This window comes from Lipotes vexillifer, unplaced genomic scaffold (assembly GCF_000442215.2).
Source record: "Lipotes vexillifer unplaced genomic scaffold, Lipotes_vexillifer_v1.1 scaffold1679, whole genome shotgun sequence".
NCBI lineage: Eukaryota > Metazoa > Chordata > Mammalia > Artiodactyla > Lipotidae > Lipotes > Lipotes vexillifer.
This window is the reverse complement of record NW_006796614.1, coordinates 860288-879819: the sequence shown is the minus strand read 5'-3', so window position 1 is coordinate 879819 and position 19532 is coordinate 860288. Positions and strand designations below refer to the sequence as shown.

General features: G+C 34.6%; 1 protein-coding gene across 2 annotated transcripts in view; it reads left to right on the top strand.

The window, feature by feature from the left end:
- The window catches only part of CSMD3 (CUB and Sushi multiple domains 3), a 1097972-nt gene that overhangs the window by 292593 nt on the left and 785847 nt on the right, over positions 1 to 19532 (top strand). For both annotated transcript variants that reach the window (XM_007468748.1, XM_007468747.1), the window contains exon 5: positions 18928 to 19135. In XM_007468748.1, coding sequence (XP_007468810.1) covers positions 18928 to 19135 — 208 coding nt within the window. The remainder of the gene's footprint in view (positions 1 to 18927; positions 19136 to 19532) is intronic.

Genomic DNA, 19532 nt, shown 5'->3' with positions numbered 1-19532 from the left:
TTTTTTTTTTTTTATACACAATGTATTTATTTATTTATTTATTTATTTATGGCTGTGTTGGGTCTTCATTTCTGTGCATGGGCTTTCTCTAGTTGTGGCAAGTGGGGGTCACTCTTCATCGCGGTGCGCAGGCCTCTCACTATCGCGGCCTCTGTTGTTGCGGAACACAGGCTCCAGACGCGCAGGCTCAGTAATTGTGGCTCACGGGCCCAGTTGCTCCATGGCATGTGGGATTTTCCCAGACCAGGGCTCGAACCTGTGTTGTCTGCATTGGCAGGCAGATTCTCAACCACTGCGCCACCAGGGAAGCCCCATTGTATAGCATTTTTGAAGATAGAGCCCAAACCTACTCATTTCCAGATTGAGACAGAGACTTAATTGTTGTATTCCTTGGGGAGGTCTCTGTGTCTAGTTAGGTCTGGGAATTAAATAGTACAGGGCATGGAAGCTTTTACTTGCCTTCCTCATTAGTAACATTTAAAGTAGCTGTGGTAGTTGGTTCTAACAAATCCATCTTTGTAAAACAATGGCACACTCAGAAGCACGTAAAAATATATGCCAGAAGCATTAACACTTCAGCCTTTTCCTGAAGGACAAGAGAAGCAGATGTTTTTTTCCCCAGTATTTAACACAGTTGATTATGCATGACTAATTCTTTTGCTAATCTTGTCTGGTGTCAATCTTTTGGTTTTTAGTGAAGGTTTCCTTTGGGGATTTAGCAACACACATGGCTGACCTGCATGCTTCTTTATCTCCAGGGCTCTAGTAAAATATTAGCACACAAAGCTAAATTGATTTGGAAACATAAGGCACAAAAAAGCTGGTTTTATGCAAATGTTAAATAACACTGTATAAAAAAACACTTGGGCATCATTTAAAGTGCAGCTTCACCTCACTAACTGGCTCACTGACATTTTGGATGGATGCTAATATTAACCATTTAGAAACAGATAAGCTTTGCTGTTCCTGGGGCCCTGCATGAAAATGTGCATGTTCTATATATACCTCTGTTCACCCTTGGTATGACTGTGCAGCCAAGTTTTCATTTATTGTGCCAAGAGAGAAATTATTCAAAAGAGCAGAGTATCCAAAACTCATTTACATTTGGCTTTGGACTTACCTTCCCAGTTATAATTGGTTTTGGACTCTATAAAAATTATTTTGTCTTCTTTAACCACATGGCAACTGACATCCCGAAAAGGTGACCCAGATAAGTAGTAGGTAGCAAGATTTTGGATGAACAGCACACAGCTAAAAATTTACACTTGAACTATGGATCGCCTATAATTTTTGATCAGTGCATTTTTGCTATAGCAACTTTTCTTGTAGTAGAATCTGATACATATTTCTTTTAGTAATGCCTTGTACAAAATTGGTGCTCAGATTATTAATTGAATAAATGAAAACATTGTTTACTTTTACATGTAAAAGTAAATGCTAATACTGTAAATACCTTATTAACTAAGAGGTATTAAGGTTTTCATTTTATTCATTCTTAACTTTGAATTTTAAAATTGATCAAATGAAAATCTAATTTTGATCATCACATTCACATGTATATAAAAAACACTTTGTTTTGAAATAAGAAGTTGTATTACAGCTAAAGAACAGTCATCAACAAAAAAATATACAGTAATGATCTGCATAATTTTCCATTTCATTCCGTCTCATGTCACCAGATAGTTGTAGACTACACCATTCCGTCCCTCCCAAAAAAGAAAAGGAAAAGAATAAAAAAGAAAAGGAAGCAACAATCATATTAAACCAACCTGAAAATACATCCTGAGCATTATTGCTAAGAATGTACATTTGAGATACAAAAAATATGAATACTCATTTAGTTTAGAATAAATAATAAAAAAGAAAAATATCATTAAGGGATCAGATTTGTTCAATTAATTTAAATAAGAATGAATTTCTTGATGCACATAAAAGGCCTGCAATTGTTAATTAAATGGAAATATTTCAATGTGTTGTAAATTTTGTCAGCATTGCTATAATATACAGCTGACCCTTGAACAATGTGGGGGTTAGGGGCATGGACCCCAGCACAGTTGAAATTTCCATATAACTTTATAGTGAGCCATCCATGGATTAGTTGAATTCTGCAACCATGGATTCAACCAAACATAGATAACATAGTACTGTAGTAGATATTTATTGAAAAAAATCCACGTATAACTGGACCTGCCCAGTTCCAACCCATGTTGTTCAGGGGTCAACTGTAATCATGAATTTGCACAAGAGCGTTATGTCAATATTGCCTAATCCCATTAAAAACACTAAAATAAATAATTTTACTTGAAATAGGTTGCAGATGGATTCATTATAACCACATTTTCTTTGACATTTTAGGGATGTGTGTTTATGCATTTGTATGCATGTTAGTGCATACACACACATATTTTATATTGTTATTAGGCCAAAACCTTAATAGTGAATTGTAAAGCCATTAAAAATATGTTTCTATTTGTGTAATGCATATAAACATCTTATCCGAATTATTTAAGTAATTTAAATAAAAGTTAAAATGCTCTCTTCAAATCCTATTTTTGAGAAGTTAATCCAGAATAATAATATAAAACACTAGAAATATTCTGATAGTTTTATTTTCATAAATCACTGTAATCTTGTGATTACAACTTACTAATAAACCAAATCTAAAATGTAAAGTATATGTTATATTTCAGTTGTTCACCCAGTATGAAATTTTGTATTGTATATTTCATTATTTTTCCTATTGATTCTTATTCAAATATAGAGGATGATAAATTGAGATAGGAATTTGCCATAAACATTGTTTATTTTCGTCATGTGTGTTTTGGCCTAGGCAGGAGGGGCTTTCTAGAAAAAGTAAAAAGAACAGTCCTTGTTTTCTATGTCTTTGGTTTGATTTGGTCTCTTTTACTCCTTTGGGCATTTCCTTCCATTTCCCCATATTGTCTCCAGCATTGTATATGCTGGTATTCTATTCTTGACTTTTTCTCATTATTTTTTATATCAAACTGCAGCTTGTACTGTGATTAAAGATATTCTTTTAGATGGCTTCATTTGAAACTTGGCTCTACCACTTTTTAACTGTGTGATTTGTGGCTAGTTACTGACCTTTCTGTGTCCCAGTTTCCTCCTCTGTAAGATACAAATAATTATTGTTTAATTTTGTTGTTTTCTTCATAGAGTTATTATTAAGATTAAAGTTGATGATCTATTTTAAAAGCTTAGAACAGTGCCTTCATGTACATAATGAATATTAGCCATTATTAACGGAATTTAACTGTTTCATTAAATATCTACTTTCTTCTGAATTTCATTGGTTAGAAATATATTTCAAAGCAAACTTATATTTAAAATATAGTAAATTCAGGAGCAGATTGAGAGCGAGCCAATTTTTAAGCAATCAGGTTCTGTGGAACTCTTCAAATTATACTAAAATACTTTAATAAATTGCCTTTTTTCAGGGCTTCTCATGGACAAGGATTTGCTACTTTTTTTCACACTTTCTTTTCTCTTCTTACTATTCTATTTTGTAGCAGAAAATGAGAAACAAGGAGCAGCACTGAACCTGTCATTTAATCAGTAGAGATGGCAAGAGTGAAATGAACTATATGGGACTGAGAGTGGCTTCTTGTCTCCCTGCTGTGGCAATTTTGCCAGAGGGAGTAACAAGTCAATTGTGCCATCACCTTGTAGGAACCTTCCTACCTACAAAAATAAAACTTCCAGGACACTGATAAGGAAAAGAGAAAATATGTAACTGAGAGATTGTTGGCAACATTTAAATCAATAAATGTGCACTCTCAAAATAATGATAATTTTACAACTAAGAATCTAGCTTAGAAGAAATTTAAGTAAATTGATTTAGGTCACCCAATTTATTAGTGTTGGATTTGTGCCTGGGTCTCTGTGATTTTAGAGCCCCTATTTCTAAGCTCACCATAAAACTGTCAAATAATTGTCCAAGAAATTTCATGGACATACTGGGGAGCAAAAAATATATTTAACCAGATAAAGTATTATTTAGGTACCTACTATAAGCCAGCCCCATTCTGAGTACTTGGGATAATTCTGTGACTAGTGTATTAGTAATGCAGTCAAGATTGCATGACATTTATATTCTAGAGATAAATGAGAGAACAACAAAAACTACTGGATAGTGATAAGTTGAATGAAGATAATGTAGCAGATGTTGTGACAGAGACTGATGGGGGACTGGTTTACCTAGAATCATTAGTGAAGCAAGACCTCATTAGTTTGAATGGCATCATTGAGCTGCCTTGGGAAGATCTTGAGGAAGAAGCCACCAGCTTAGATAATAGTTTAGAACAAAGGTCCTAAAGGTGGAGGGAGCTTTGTTAAATTTAAGGAAATGGAAAATGAGCACTGTGGATTGAGTTTACTGAGAAGTCTGTGGTTGCAATCATTAAGGTCATGGTAAGGTAACTGGTTTTATTCTAAATTCAAGAAAAGCTAGTAGAATGTTACAAATAGGAAAGTGTGATTGACATCATTTCATTTCCACGTTAAAAAAACACTCTTTACTTCCTTGTAGCAAATAAATTTTAATGGCAGAAGAGCGGAAAGAGGAATTGATGTTGGTAGGATATTTAAAAAAAAATTATTGGAGTCTAGTTGCTTTACAATATTGTGTTAGTTTATACTGTACAGCAAAGTGAATCAACTATATGTATACAAATATACCCTCTTTTTTGGATTTCCTTCTCACTTAGGTCACCACAGAGCACTGAGTAGAGTTCCCTGTGCTGTACAGTAGGCTCTCATTAGAAGGATATTAATTTGGTCACATTGAGAAGTGGTAGAACATGGATAAGTAAATCAACCAAAAATATATAGGGAAATAGATAAATATTTATATATATTTAAAGTTGATAGCATAGAGACTGGTATAAAATGAATACTCAAATATATAACTACTATTAGTTGTATTAAACACGATTGCTATCTTCAAAGAACTCAGTACCTATCAGGAAAGATTTGAGAAATAAACATACTCTTAAGTTCAGCAAGCTTGAATTGGAGGAGGGAAATACTCTAATTTTATGAAAAAAATCATTCAAAGTTCATATAAGAGTCAGTAATATATCCTCCAAAGCCATTCTATTCAATATCATTTAAGATAGATATTTTGGTTCCCCATTAAGTGTCAGGCATATTTCTAAGCACTGAAAATACAGGGATGAAAAAGACATAAATTGTTTCTGTCCCTCCAGGGTTAAATTCTTGCTGTTTAAATAAGCCTTGTCTTTTTAAAACTAAATTAACAGATTCATTCAAATTTTAAAATTTCAATTTTCAAGTAAATGGGGCTCAAGTTCTATAATTTTAGATATGGTGAAGTACTCCAAGTTATTTATAAAACTAAACACAAGACATAAATGACTGTTCTGTGATCTGGTCTATGAAGTAGAACAGGGAGAAGAATCCTCAAAAATACATCAGATTTAAATATGAAATTGAGGATTCCTTAATTAAAATAAATTATTTGACAAAATGCGTTCCAGTGGAATGGATTTTTATTGTCTATATAACTAATAGTCCATGTTGCAAAAGTAAACAGATCTTGACATTACAATTGTCTAATTCAGCAAATATTTATTTCTCACCCATGCAATATCTAATGTAGCTTTGGTGACCCATCTTGATCTTGTAGTTATTGCCATCTGTGATAGATGTTATCTTGAGAAGTCTGTGAATTAAGATCAGTTAAGGCCAAAGTAAGGACAATGGTTTTACTCTAAATTCAAGGAAAGCCATTAAAATGTTATAAGCAGGAGAGTGTGCATAAAATGATCTGATTTCCACTTTCAAAAGATACTCTAGGCTCCCCTTTAGAAAATAAATTATAAAGGTACAAGACAAGGAGATGGGATTGAAGTCATTGTCTGTGTCACTCCTAAGCAGAAAGGATGTCAAAGAATATTCTTAAGAACTAGGCTTGGATGTGACTTAAGTCTCTTTTGCCCAATTCCCATCTGACAGCCCTTAGCTTCAGGGCACCATTCTAGCTTCCCGGGTGGTAGTGATATGAAGTCTTACTGAGGAATGGAGCAGTAAACACATAATATTGTTTCTGCTTCACAACATTTGCAATCAGAATCTTGGAAGCAAAAGTTCCTCATGTCTAAATGATAACTATTTCTTCTCTTTTACTTATCCCCAGCTACTGCTTCCAACTCCTACAGTGTTTGAGAGTTCTGTCTCCAGGTGAGAATTAGTAACCCTTCCTACTGAAATTTATGCAGTCCATCACTATGAAATGGACAAAGGTTTTGGAAAGGGTAATTGCTACCCAAACTGGATAATATGTTTCATTAATACTGAAGATTCCACCTAGACAACTGAATGGACAGTGAAAAAGATTGAGCTAAATGACAAAGATAACAGAATCGTCAATTTACCTGGAGGATAGTTGAAATAAAGAGAGTGGATGATATCACCTTGGGAGAAAGTATATTAAAAGAAGAGTAGAAGCCTAGGGAGCTCTGATATTAAAGTAACTGGTAGAGAAAGAGGAGGCAGTGAGGTAGATGGATAAGAAGTGTTAGACAGCTACAAGGGTAACCAGTAAAATATTTCACGTGGAAGCCAAAGAAGAGAGTAATGAGTTAATAACAATGCCAACTGTCACTGAGAGACCCATTTAAAAAATACTAACAAGTATGTGTCTGTTAGGAAGTCAATGTTGAGCTTAGGAGAAGGGGTTCAATAGAAAGTATGAAGAGAAACAAGAATGCAGTTAATTGAGGGATCACTAGGAGGTAAATAAGTAGAAACATTAAGCAAAGGTACATTTTCTGAGGAATTTGGAAAGGGAAGAGGAAAAAGAGGTTAATAGACCAAGATAAATTTAGTTTGTCTTGCTATTTGGAGGTGGATGGGGTTGGCTTCCGTCTTATATGGACTTTTAGGATGGTATTGGAGAGATACTTATCAGCTTAAGTGATCCCAAGTAAAGACCTGGAGTTAGGTAGAAGATAGGGTCAAGTACCCAAATGAATGGATTAGCTATTTTACATGAGTTACTACAGTGATTGTTGATTCTAACTATGCATTAGAATCACATAGGGAATGTAAAAAAAAATTGCTCTACTATTGACCCCACTATCAAGCAAGTAAATAAGAATCTTGGGGTTGGGGTTGATTTATAGGTGTTTTAAAATGCTCTACACAGATTTCTGATATTCAGTCTGTGTTGAAACAGAAGTGATGACTTTGGAAATTCTGAGAGAAATCATACCCTGAACATTCTTTCTTTCTTAGATGAAGTAGCATTAAAGTTTGCCTTCTAGGAGTAGTAATCAGCACATGGAGTAGGGCCTCAAGGAGAGCAATGGAGGTTAAAAATAAGGTATAAACAAGGACAGGGCTTTTATAAAATAGAAAGAACTGAGCTGGTAGCTACTATCTTTATTGAAACCATAGTTTCAAATTGCAAATTTCTGGGCTTGTCTCTAGATTAATCTGGGGAGAACTGACATTTTTAGATTACGTGGAATATCTATTTATTTACATATATCTATTTAGTTACATAGGTCTATATTTTCTCTCAAAAATATAATTAGAGCTTTACTCAGGCTTTCCTTGTTTCACTATTTTTATTCCTAAATTTTTGAAATTTTATCCTATTAGCAATGATATTTTTTAAAAAATTTCAGTTTGTAATTGTTCAGTGCTGATATATTTTTGTATATTGCTCTTGTATTCAGTAACCTTGCTTAATTCACAGATTGTCATGCATTTTATCTGGTGAGTCTCTTGAATACTCCACATACATAAGTCTGCTATCTGCAGTTAAAGGAGTTGTACTTTATTGAAGTTAAATATGGAGAAAAGTCTAAAAATTAGTTAACTCCCACTTGCTTGGTACTGAATAGCAATAATCATTTTCTGTTTATGCTCACCTTTTTATTATAAAGCTTTTGACCTGCAACATACATTTTGTTCTTAAAATTTATTTGGCAATCCTTCTCATTCTTCTATTTTGTTTTGACATTTTTTTCCAATTATCAATTAATCTCTTTTGTAATAGTGACATATTACTTGTGTTTTCTTTTTATTCTACCCCATAGATGGCTCAGACATCAGAATTTAATTTGATGATGAGCTTAAATGGTTATATTCACTCATTTGTTTATTTCATATTTAATTCAGTAAATTCCTATAAACCTCTACTATATGTCAGTCTTTCTTTTAATAATACAGATATGATGCGAACAAAAATAGATGCATGATCTGTCCATTGTTTAAAGTGGGGTGTTAAGGTCCCCCACTATTATTGTGTTACTGTTGGTTTCTCCTTTTATGGCTGTTAGTATTTGCCTTATATGTTGGGTTGCTCCTATGTTGGGTGCCTGTATGTTTCCAAGTGTTATATCTTCTTCTTGGATTGATCCCTTGATCATTATGTAGTGTCCTTCTTTGTCTCTTGTAACAGTCTTTATTTTAAAGTCTATTTTGTCTGATATGAGTATTGCTACTCCATTTGATTTCCATTTGCATGGAATACCTTTTTCCATCCACTCACTTTCAGTCTGTATGTGTCCTTAGGTCTGAAGTGGGTCTCTTGTAGACAGCATATATATGGGTTTTGTTTTTATATCCATTCAGCCAGTCTGTGTCTTTGAGTGGGAGCATTTAATCCATTTATATTTAAAGTAATTATCATATAAGGAAACACAGGCCTTAAATGACACATTAGACCAGGTAGACTTAATTGATATTTATAGAGCATTTCATCCAAAAGCAGCAGAATACACATCTTTCCCTCATGCACATGGATCATTCTCCAGGATTGACCACATGCTGGGCCACAAAGAGAGCATCAGTAAATTTAAGAAGACTGAAATCATATCAAGCCTTTTTTCTGACCACAACACTATGAGGTTAGAAATAAATGACAAGAAAGAGAAAACTGTATAAAACACAAACATGTAGAGGCTAAACAATATGCTACTAAACAGCCAATGGATCACTGAAGAAATCAAAAAGGAAATTAAAAAATACAGAGACAAATGAAAATGGAAGCACAATGATCCAGAACCTATGGGATGCAGCAAAAACAATCCTAAGAGGGAAGTTTATAGCAATACAGTATTACCTCAGGAAATAAGAAAAATCTCAAATAAACAACCTAGCTTGACACCTAAAGCAACTAGAGAAAGAAAAAGAAGCAAAACCTAAAGTTAGTAGAAGGAAAGAAATCATAAAGATTAGAGCAGAAATAAATGAAATAGATATGAATAAATAAGAGAAATAGAGATGAAGAAAACAACAGCAAAGATCAACGAAACTAAAAGTTCTTTGAAAAGGTAAACAAAATTGAGAAACCTTTAGCCAGACTCATCAAGAAAGAAAGGGAGAGGACTCAAATCAGTAAAATTAGAAATGAAAAAGGAATAGTTACAGCTGACACCACAGAAATACAAAGGATCATAAGAAACTACTGCAAGCAACTGTATGGCAATAAAATGGACAAACTGGAAGAAATTGACAAATTCTTAGAAAGGTGCAACCTCCTAAGACTGAGCCAGGAAGAAACAGAAAATATGAACAGACCAATCACAAGTACTGAAATCGGAACTGTTATTAAAAAATCCCAACAGACAGAAGTCCAGGACTAGATGGCTTTACAAGTGAATTCTATCAAACATTTAGAGAAGAGATGACACCTATCCTTCTCAAACTCTTCCAAAATATAGCAGAGAGAGGAGCACTCCCAAACTCATTCTGTGAGGCCACCATCACCCTGATAACAAAACCAGACAAAGATACCACAAAAAAAGAAAATTACAGGCCAATATCACTGATGAATATAGACACAAAAATCCTCAACAAAGTACTAGCAATATGAATCCAACAATATATTAAAAGGATCATACAACATAATCAAGTGGGATTTATCCCAGTGATGCAAAGAATTTTCAATATCCACAGATCAAACAACACACCAACAAATTGATACACCACATCAACAAATTGAAGAATAAAAACCATATGATCATCTCAATAGATACAGAAAAAGCTTTGGACAAAATTCAACACCCATTTATGATAAAACTCTCCAGAAAGTGAGCATAAAGGGAACATACCTCAATATAATAAAGGCCATATATGACAGACCTATAGCTAACATCATACTCAGTGGTGAAAAGCTGAAAGCATTTCCTCTAAGATCAGGAACAAGACAAGGATGTCAACTCTTGCCACTTTTATTCAACATAGTTTTGGAAGTCCTAGCTATGGCAGTCAGAGAAGAAAAATAAATAAAAGGAATACAAATTGGAAAAGAAGTTAAGCTGTCATTGTTTGGAGGTGACATGATACTATACATAAAAAATCCTAAAGGCGCTACCAGAGAACTACTAGAGCTCATTAATGAATTTGGTAAAATTGCAGGATACAAAATTAATACATAGAAATCTGTTGCATTTCTATACACTAACAATGAAATATCAGAAAGAGAATTTCAAGACACAGTCCCATTTACCATCACACCAAAAAGAATAAAATACCTAGGAATAAACCTGCCTAAGGAGACAAAAGACCTGTACTATGTAAACCATAAGATGCTGATGAAAGGAATCGAAGGCAGCACAAACAGATGGAAAGATATATTGTGTTCTTGGATTGGAAGAATCAATATTGTCAAAATGACTATACTATCCAAGGCAATCTACAGATTGAATGCAATCCCTATCAAATTACCAATGGAATTTTTTGCAGAACTACAACAAAATATCTTAAAATTTGTATGGAGACACAAAAGACCCCGAATACCAAAACAGTCTTGAGAAAGAAAAACGAAGCTGGAGGAATCAGGATCCCTGACTTCAGACTGTACTACAAAGTTATAGTCATCAAAACAGTATGGGGGCTTCCCTGGTGGCACAGTGGTTGAGAGTCTGCCTGCCGATGCAGGGGACACGGGTTCGTGCCCCGGTCCAGGAAGATCCCACATGCCGCAGAGCGGCTGGGCCCGTGAGCCATAGCCGCTGAGCCTGCGCGTCCGGAGCCTGTGCTCCGCAAGGGGAGAGGCCACAACAGTGAGAGGCCTGCATACCGCCAAAAAAAAAAAAAAACAGTATGGTACTGGCACAAAAATAGAAATATAGAGCAATGGAACAAGATAGAAATCCCAGAAATATACCCATGCACCTATGGTCAATTAATCTATGACAAAGGAGCAAGAGTATACAGTGGAGGAAAGACAGTCTCCTCAGTAAAGTGCTGGGAAAACTGGACAGCTGCGTGTAAAAACAATGAAATTAGAACATTCTTTAACACCGTACAGAAAAATAAACTCAAAATGGATTAAAGACTTAAATATGAGACTGGACACTATAAAACTCTCAAAGGGAAACATAGGCAGAACACTCTGACATAAATCAAAGCAATATATTTTTTGATCTGTCTTCCAGAGTAATGGAAATAAAAACAAAGATAAACAAATGGGACCTAATTAAACTCAAATGCTGTTTCACAGCAAAGGAAACCATAAACAAAATGAAAAAACAACCCACAGAATGGGAGAAAATATTTTCAAACGATGTGACCAAGGGATTAGTCTCCAAAATTTACAAACAGCTCATGAGGCAAACGACCCAATCCAAAAATGGGCAGAAGACCTAAATAGACATTTGTCCAAAGAAGACATACAGATGGCCAAGAGGCACATGAAAATATGTTCAACATTGCTAATTATTAGAGAAATGCAAATCAAAACTACAATGAGATATCACCTCACACCAGTAAGAATGGGTATCATAAAACAATCCACAAACAGTAAATACTGGAGAGGGTGTGGAGAGAAGGGAACCCTCCTGCACTGTTGGTGGGAATGTAAATTGGCACAGACACTGCAGAGAACAGTATGGAGGAGCTTCCGTAAAAAACTAAAAATAGAGCTACCATATGATCCTGCAATCTCACTCCTGGGCATGTCTGGAGAAAAACATGGTCTGAATGGATACACACACCCCAGTGTTCATTGCAACATTCTTTACAGTAGCCAAGACATGGAAGCAACCTAAATGTCCATCAACAGAGGAATAGATGAAGATGTGGTTTCTCTGGGTAATGGGTCATATTTTTCTGCTTCTTGAGGTGACTAATCATTTTTACTGGGTGTTGAACATTGTGAATTTTAAGTTACTGAGTGTCTGGATTTAGTTGTCTTTGTTTAAAGAATGTTGGACATTCATCTGGTATATAGTGAAGTTACATTTGGTTCAATTATATTTTTTGAGGTTTGTTTTTAAGTTTTGTTAGGGCACTTCTAGGGTAACCTTTAGAGATGGTTTAACTCCTCTACTGAAGGTGTATCCCTTCTGAATTTGCTACTAAGTACACTGGTTATTTAAAGAGGACTCTCCACTCTAGCTGGAGGAAATTGAAAAATATCCAGCCATGTTTGCTCTCTTGGAACCATTCAGCTCACAGATCCCTGGACTCTCTTTGCCTGACTTCATGGAATTTTACCCTTTGCATGCATTTGTTAGTATTTAGCAAATACCCAGGGGACCACTATGCAGATTTTGTAAGTTCTTTTTCTGCAGAGCTCCCTTTTCTCTGGAATTCTATCTTACAACTTACAGGCACTTCGTGCTTCCTGCACACTGTCCACTCATCCCAGGGAGAGCATCATGTTCCATTTATAATCCACTCCTTGATGTATGGTTCTGAAAATGCTTCTAGACAAAAAGCCAGGCAATTATGGGGTCTCCCCCTTTGTTCCTCTCCTTTCTGGGATCACAGTTCTTTATGGCCCTGTCACAGTGTTTGAAAAAAGTTATATTTTGCTCAGTTTTTAATTTTTTTTAAAGAAACAGATGTAAATTTGCTCCTTGTTGTTCTGTCATGGCTCCTTCTTGATTTAAAGATTTTATTTTTTTCTCCAGATCTTTAAATAATTTAAATTATCATTGAATGAATTTTTTTTTATTAGGACATGCTGAGAAGTATTTTAAGTGAATGAAAAAATCCACATATTTATTGATAACTTTCCTCAGTGCATTAACTTGCCTTGTCATTTCTAAACACGTCTCTAAGGAAGGTAAATATAAACTAAGGTGGGATATTTACTCAAAAGCATATTTGAGTATTCAGGAATAAACCTTCAGTGCCGAGATGTTGGCCCTGTTATATTTAGCTCCTTTTCGTGAGGTGTTCATCTGGATAAATGATGAATGTTTGTCTTCGAGTTGTTATAAATCTGTTTCTCAGATGAATTTAATTTCATCTGTCTTAGTATGAAAGAAGCTGAAGGAGCTAGACTGAGAGATTAAAATTATGAGAACCCTTTAGTTTTCCTTCATAATCATCAATGATTTAATTTTCTTTGAAACTTGGAACATTATTTGTTGTGGCTTGATGTGCATTTTAACTACCTGTTGTCAGTTTTCTTCTCTATGAGAAAGAGTTTCCTTCTTACACACAAAGATGCGTAAGGCTGAACTATTAAATATAAACAAAGCAGCTACGTAAATGGAGCCGCTGCTCTGTATATGTAATATAATTGATCATTAAGGAACGTAATATTAAATAGTTTGTTTAATTAAGAGGTAGACAACAATGATGCCTGTCTTGGGAAGGAACAAAAACCTCACATAGATGTCAGTTTTACTTGAGTGCTGATGGGATGTTGAGATTTGGCAAGGGAGATTTGCAGAAGAATTTCCCATGATAACATCTGAGATTGGATTGAATGCTTAGCATCTGGAATTGACCAAGTGTACTCATCTTCCACAATTTACAGTTCATTTCTTTTTTTGTAATAAACAAGCCTATTTCCTGTCACTAATCCCCTCCCTCATCCCTAAGCTATTTCAGAAGAAACTAATAGCAGGGCAGAGCACAGTGTGAGATCAGTATCTGAAAAGATGTGTTACAGTAAACTTTTAGGTGTGTTTTGAAACTCCTTTTTTTTTTTTTAAACAGCGTGTTTTGGGGCAGTTACAATTTATAATACTTTAAATGAGTATGGTCTCATACTCAAAACAAGAACAAAGTCAGGTATTTTCAGTATCTAAATAAGTCTCACAGAAATTAAAAGTAAATAAAATTTAATTTTAGGAAAAATAAATTTCTGAAAACTATTAAACATTTTTCTTCTTTAAATACAAATAATTTTGATTTTATTTTGTCACTTTTTTCCCTGCTCTATACATTGTAAAAGATTAAAGGACATTGTTTATCAAGTTTGTATAAATTTAGTTATTTTAAAGTGTAGAAATAGGAGTATTTGATGATAGATTTATAATATTATAAACAATTAAAATTAGGTTTAATAACATTTTAAATTTAATAGCTATATTTTTTTATCAGTAGATTTGAGTACATTAAGAATTTAAGAGGGAGTTGTTAGTATTTCCTCCAGGTGATTGGAATAAATCCCAAATCAAATGATTACGTTTTAAAAAATTCTTATTCTCGAAAGACTACATTGCCTTCATTGATTCTATTGGCTGAACTGGTTGTTTCCTTCACATTTTACAACAGACTGACTCTGCAGACTTCTTAACATGCAACTTGCCATCATTCAGCCTGTGTATTGCATTAAAAAAAAAAAAAGCACACCTAAAATCTTACAACCTATACAGATTTTAGAACAAGAGTAGAGAAACCACCAACCTTTTTTATATTCCCTGTATGTTAAATAACTACATTTTGAAACAATCATAACTTCTAGTTAACCTCGAGAAGTCTAAGATATTTAATCACGTTGCTTTACTCTTTAGGTGAAAAAATACTGTTCTTAAAAATGGGCCTAAGAGAATTATTCTGATTTATTGTGCAGTGATACTATTTATTCCAAAGTGCCTACAAAGACCAAATTAATCTTTTGAAGATATTGAGATAATAATATGCTAAACTACTGAATAAACGAGAGGTGGTTTATCTTTAGGAAACAATAAAGCATGCAAAAAATTGCCTGGATTCTTGATTCAGCCCCCTAATCTGTATCCTCCATTATCTTCTTTCCCTCTCATCTTCATAGAGCAGCCAGGATGTTTTCAAAACTCAAAACCAATTATGTCATCTCTTTGCTGAAAACCCATCAGTAACTTTCCACTGCTCTGAATAGTTGTCAGAAAGATCCTGCAAGGTCTAGCACCTAGTTGCCTTTCTACCTCATTTGGTACCACTTGGCAGTTGCACACAGATTTTCTTTCAGTTTGGAAAATTTTGTAGAATGCCCGTTTCCTCTGGTGAAAGCATAAGTGTACCTACTCAGAACAATTTTCCCTTTCCTCATTAACTATTCACCCTTCAGGTTTCTAGTCCATCATCGCTTCCTCAAAGAATCCTTGTTTCTGAATTCTCTAACTACTGCAAAGCCCCAAACATACAATGTCAGTACTAAATGCTCCTTCTGCAAAGCACCTGACAGAAATGTAATTTTATATGTTTATTTTGTCATTTGTTTAGAACCTTACTCTCTTCTAGACAGGATGCTTAATGAGGGCAGGTATTGTGCTGACTTTTGATCACCACTGTAGCATGAGAGACTAATGCAGTTCCTCCTGGTACTTTGTAGATCTCAATGAATATTTTTTTGAATAGATGACCAAATTAATAAATTTTAAAATTCACAGAAAGTTTATAAAAGTAACCAACATGACCCCATGTGTATCTTGAGTATGTTAAAAAATGGTTCTATTTAATAGCCTGTGAACCCTGCCCTTTCTGTGACATGTGGGACAGGAGATACTACAGACAACACTAATCAAATGGGCAAGCCTGGTGGCCAGGACAGAGTGATGCTGAAAGAATAAAAGTTCTATCATTGACAGGATTTGTACCAACTCACTTTGCCCAGAGAACAGGCAATATTACTTAGCAGAGAGAGCACAGCACTAGATTTAAGGGTTTCATGGTTTGTCCTAATTCTGCCTTTCACTTGTTCTAACTCTGATATAAAGTAAAAATTTTAATTTAGATAATACATTCTACTATACGAGTCTATGATTACAGAAAATGTATTGTTTTTTCTTTATAAATATTATAGTAAATCCAGTCTGAATCGCAATACAAAGGTTCTAGCATTCAGGTAGATGACCTAGCCAAAATGTTGTACATCTAACGTGTACTAAAAGCAAAGCAAACTTTATTTATTTCACAATTTTGTCAGATACTGATTCTATGATAGTCTCTGTAGTAATAAAGAGATCAAACAGGAGTGCTGAACAAAGAACTTGATACCGGAATTGTCAAGAGCATTGGTTTGAATGCTGGAAGATCTCAGTTCCCATCCTTGTTTGCAACTGCAAGTCAGTCATGCTTTTGGGTTGAAGACTTTCCCTGGAGTGAACTATTCTGTTAGTTGCTCTCCATCTCATGTGTCAGGAGTTTGGGGTGATTTCTCTCTTTTGTGAGCCTAGATTACTTCTTAAAGGGGACCATGCAGAGAAATTGATTTGTTTGCCTTGGAGCTTGGGGGACACAGTGTATTAAGACCATGGCTGAAATATTTATATGTCTGCTGTTATAAACCCAGAAGGCTACATTTGGGAAGAAATTACATTTCCACAGAGGATAAATAAATGGGGCATGTTTTCTTGACCATATGCAGGACTTTTGTGAGGGAGTTCTGGCCTGGAATTGTCTTAGATCCTGCCCAAGAGGCCCACCTAGAAGGATAAGGAGACACAGTTGGAAAGAGGATGGAAGGATACCATTCTATACACATGGTATGAGGGAGAAAATAAGCAGCCAGCTAGAGAAACACATTCACCCACAACAAAGGAACTGATTGGGTTGCTTCTGAGGGTCCCATGAAAAGGTTCATGAGCAAAATGAACCATCTTTCTTTAATCATCTGCCAAAGCCCTTGGAAACCAGTACCAAATCAGTGCCAAGCAAATAAGATTCATCTCCCCTGATCCTTTCTGCTTCCAAATCTAGGATGAATCATAGAGAGCTCAGTGAGCAGGGGTAGATGAAAAGAAATTCTAGGAGGGGAAACAGGGAAGAAGAGCCCACTTCACTGCCTCACCTCTGCCCCATCTGCCACAAGCCCAGGGGAGCAAAGAACTTTAACCTAAATGAAGTCAAAATTTTTCGTGAGTATCCAGAACTAGACAAATTAATTGATAAATTGATATTTTTGAATTTAAAAAAGTGGAGGAATTTTTTCTTAATCTGAGTGTGAACTGAAATGTTTCTGCCTGAGATTTTATCTAGAGACAGGGAAGTAAATAGCTCACAGAGCTGGTTTGAATATGTTGTATACCAGCTACACTACAAATATATAATAGTGTAACATTTTATTTCTGAAGCAGTGCTCAGCGTTGGTGTTAGTACTGAGAAGACAAAGAGTAGAAATAATTTGTGGTTGGGGATTGGGGGCAGCAGGACATTTTCACCAGAGGTTAAAGTTAAGGTATTGAGGGAAGGCATTGTATGTTCTGACGAGAAAATTGTAGTAATATATCTCATAGTCTAGACTGGACCACTAGTTCATTCTAATTGCTCAGCAAACTTAAAAAAAATAGAGAGGGCATCATGAAAATAAATATCATATACACAGTAGTATATGATGAAAATTAAGTATCTTTTAAGAACAATATTATTTATGCTTTCAATTTATGAATTATGGAGCTAGATGGGTAAAGAGTGGGACAGAAAGAAGCTAATGTTATTTAATGCATACAATATGGTAAGAAAGTTGTTCCCATTACCAAAGCATGTTGCCATCCCATGCCCATTGTGGATTTAAACAGGATGCTGCCCATCTCTATTTATTAAAGTTACAGATTGTTAGCTAGTACATCAAATAATAATTGGTCTTTATAGAGCTAGATATTTCCTCAGACATTTGATTTGAATTGAAGGAATTCCCTGAGTGGCTCAAGATAACAGCATAAATCTTGAGAAATTTGATTGCACAAATAATCTAGTAACCTATTGACTGGCCTAAACAGTGTTATGACAAGACAAATTTTATAGCTTCAATTTCTTTATAAAGCAAGGAGCTTTATCTTATGTTTTAACACTAAACACAGGTGGTCATGTAACCCCTCTGTTGGCATACAACATTGGCCAAAAGTAGACTCATGGATAATCTATGACCCTTATTTGGGAAATGAGAACCATAGGTCCAAATGTAAAGTTAGTAGAAACTTTCCAAATGGAAGAAAAGTATGATTACTTAGAAATAGAAGGTTCTGAGCCACCTACAATATCATAAGTAGATAGTTTCTATTTAACCTAGCATTGATGCCATTGCATTTATAATGTTGTGTATACATAATCGTATGAATACCTAGCAAAATATGTTTACATTGTTTGATAGAGTCATAGGAATGTGTTACTAAAGATATATTACTGAATATATTATTGAAGTTACTATATTATTTCTTTCTAATTAAAGTTTTGTAGATATGTGATGTATTCTATTTAAACTGCATTTCCACAAACGTTTTCAGTAGCTTTTGAAAAATTCCAATGACAGAAACTATATTATATTCTCTCTTACATCATTTATTTGGTATATAGCTACATTAAGGAAATAAAAACAAAGCTCAGACCTACCATGAACATGCACAAAGTGACTAAAGATTTCCTATTATAAACCTTAAGAATGATGTTTCGTTTGTCTTACTTGCTTCATCACCTAATCAATGAAAAGAAAATCTTAATTCTGTTATCCTGAGATCTAATTGGAGTATAGATTTTTACTTACTTTCATTGCTGTTTCAATCAATGGTTATAAAATAGTCAAGATAGCATTTGTATTTATATATGTGCTGAAATTTTTATGGACTTCTCATTTAATCTCTATTAGTATAATATGCACTTGGTATCACAACATTTGTCCTGTTATTTTTATCTAATAATGTTAACAGAGTTGATTTAATCGCATTTCTCCTAATGACTTGTATCTGAACATCTCATCTTTGTTTTCAACAGCTGAAGATGCATGTGGAGGAACAATGAGAGGATCTAGTGGCGTCATATCAAGCCCTAGTTTTCCTAATGAGTATCATAATAATGCTGATTGCACTTGGACCATTGTAGCAGAGCCTGGGGACACAATTTCACTCATATTTACTGATTTCCAAATGGAAGAAAAGTATGATTACTTAGAAATAGAAGGTTCTGAGCCACCTACAATATGGTAAGTAGTTTCTATCAATCTAGCATTGATGTCATTGCCTGAGGCCAGTTGGGAATCAGAGAAAAACTGTAGGTCGGCCTTTAAAGGATTAAATATTTAAAAGAACTAACAGTTACAGGAAAATTGTAAGGTGTAGCTGTCAGAGCTGAGGAAGATTTTGGAGATGGGGTACTAATATATAGAATGGAATTTTGAAAGATGAAGCTTTCCATCAGTATTTCTTTATCACTCAATCAATGAAAAATAATGTGATTTTTATCAAAACTTGTATAAGGAAATAAGAGTTGTTCCTACAATTGTATTCCTTAGTGTGCCAGTTCATACTCTGGTTCATAATCTGGTTCCTTTCAGATTAATTGAATAGTCTTGGAAGTAATTTCCCTTTTTTTTTTTTTTT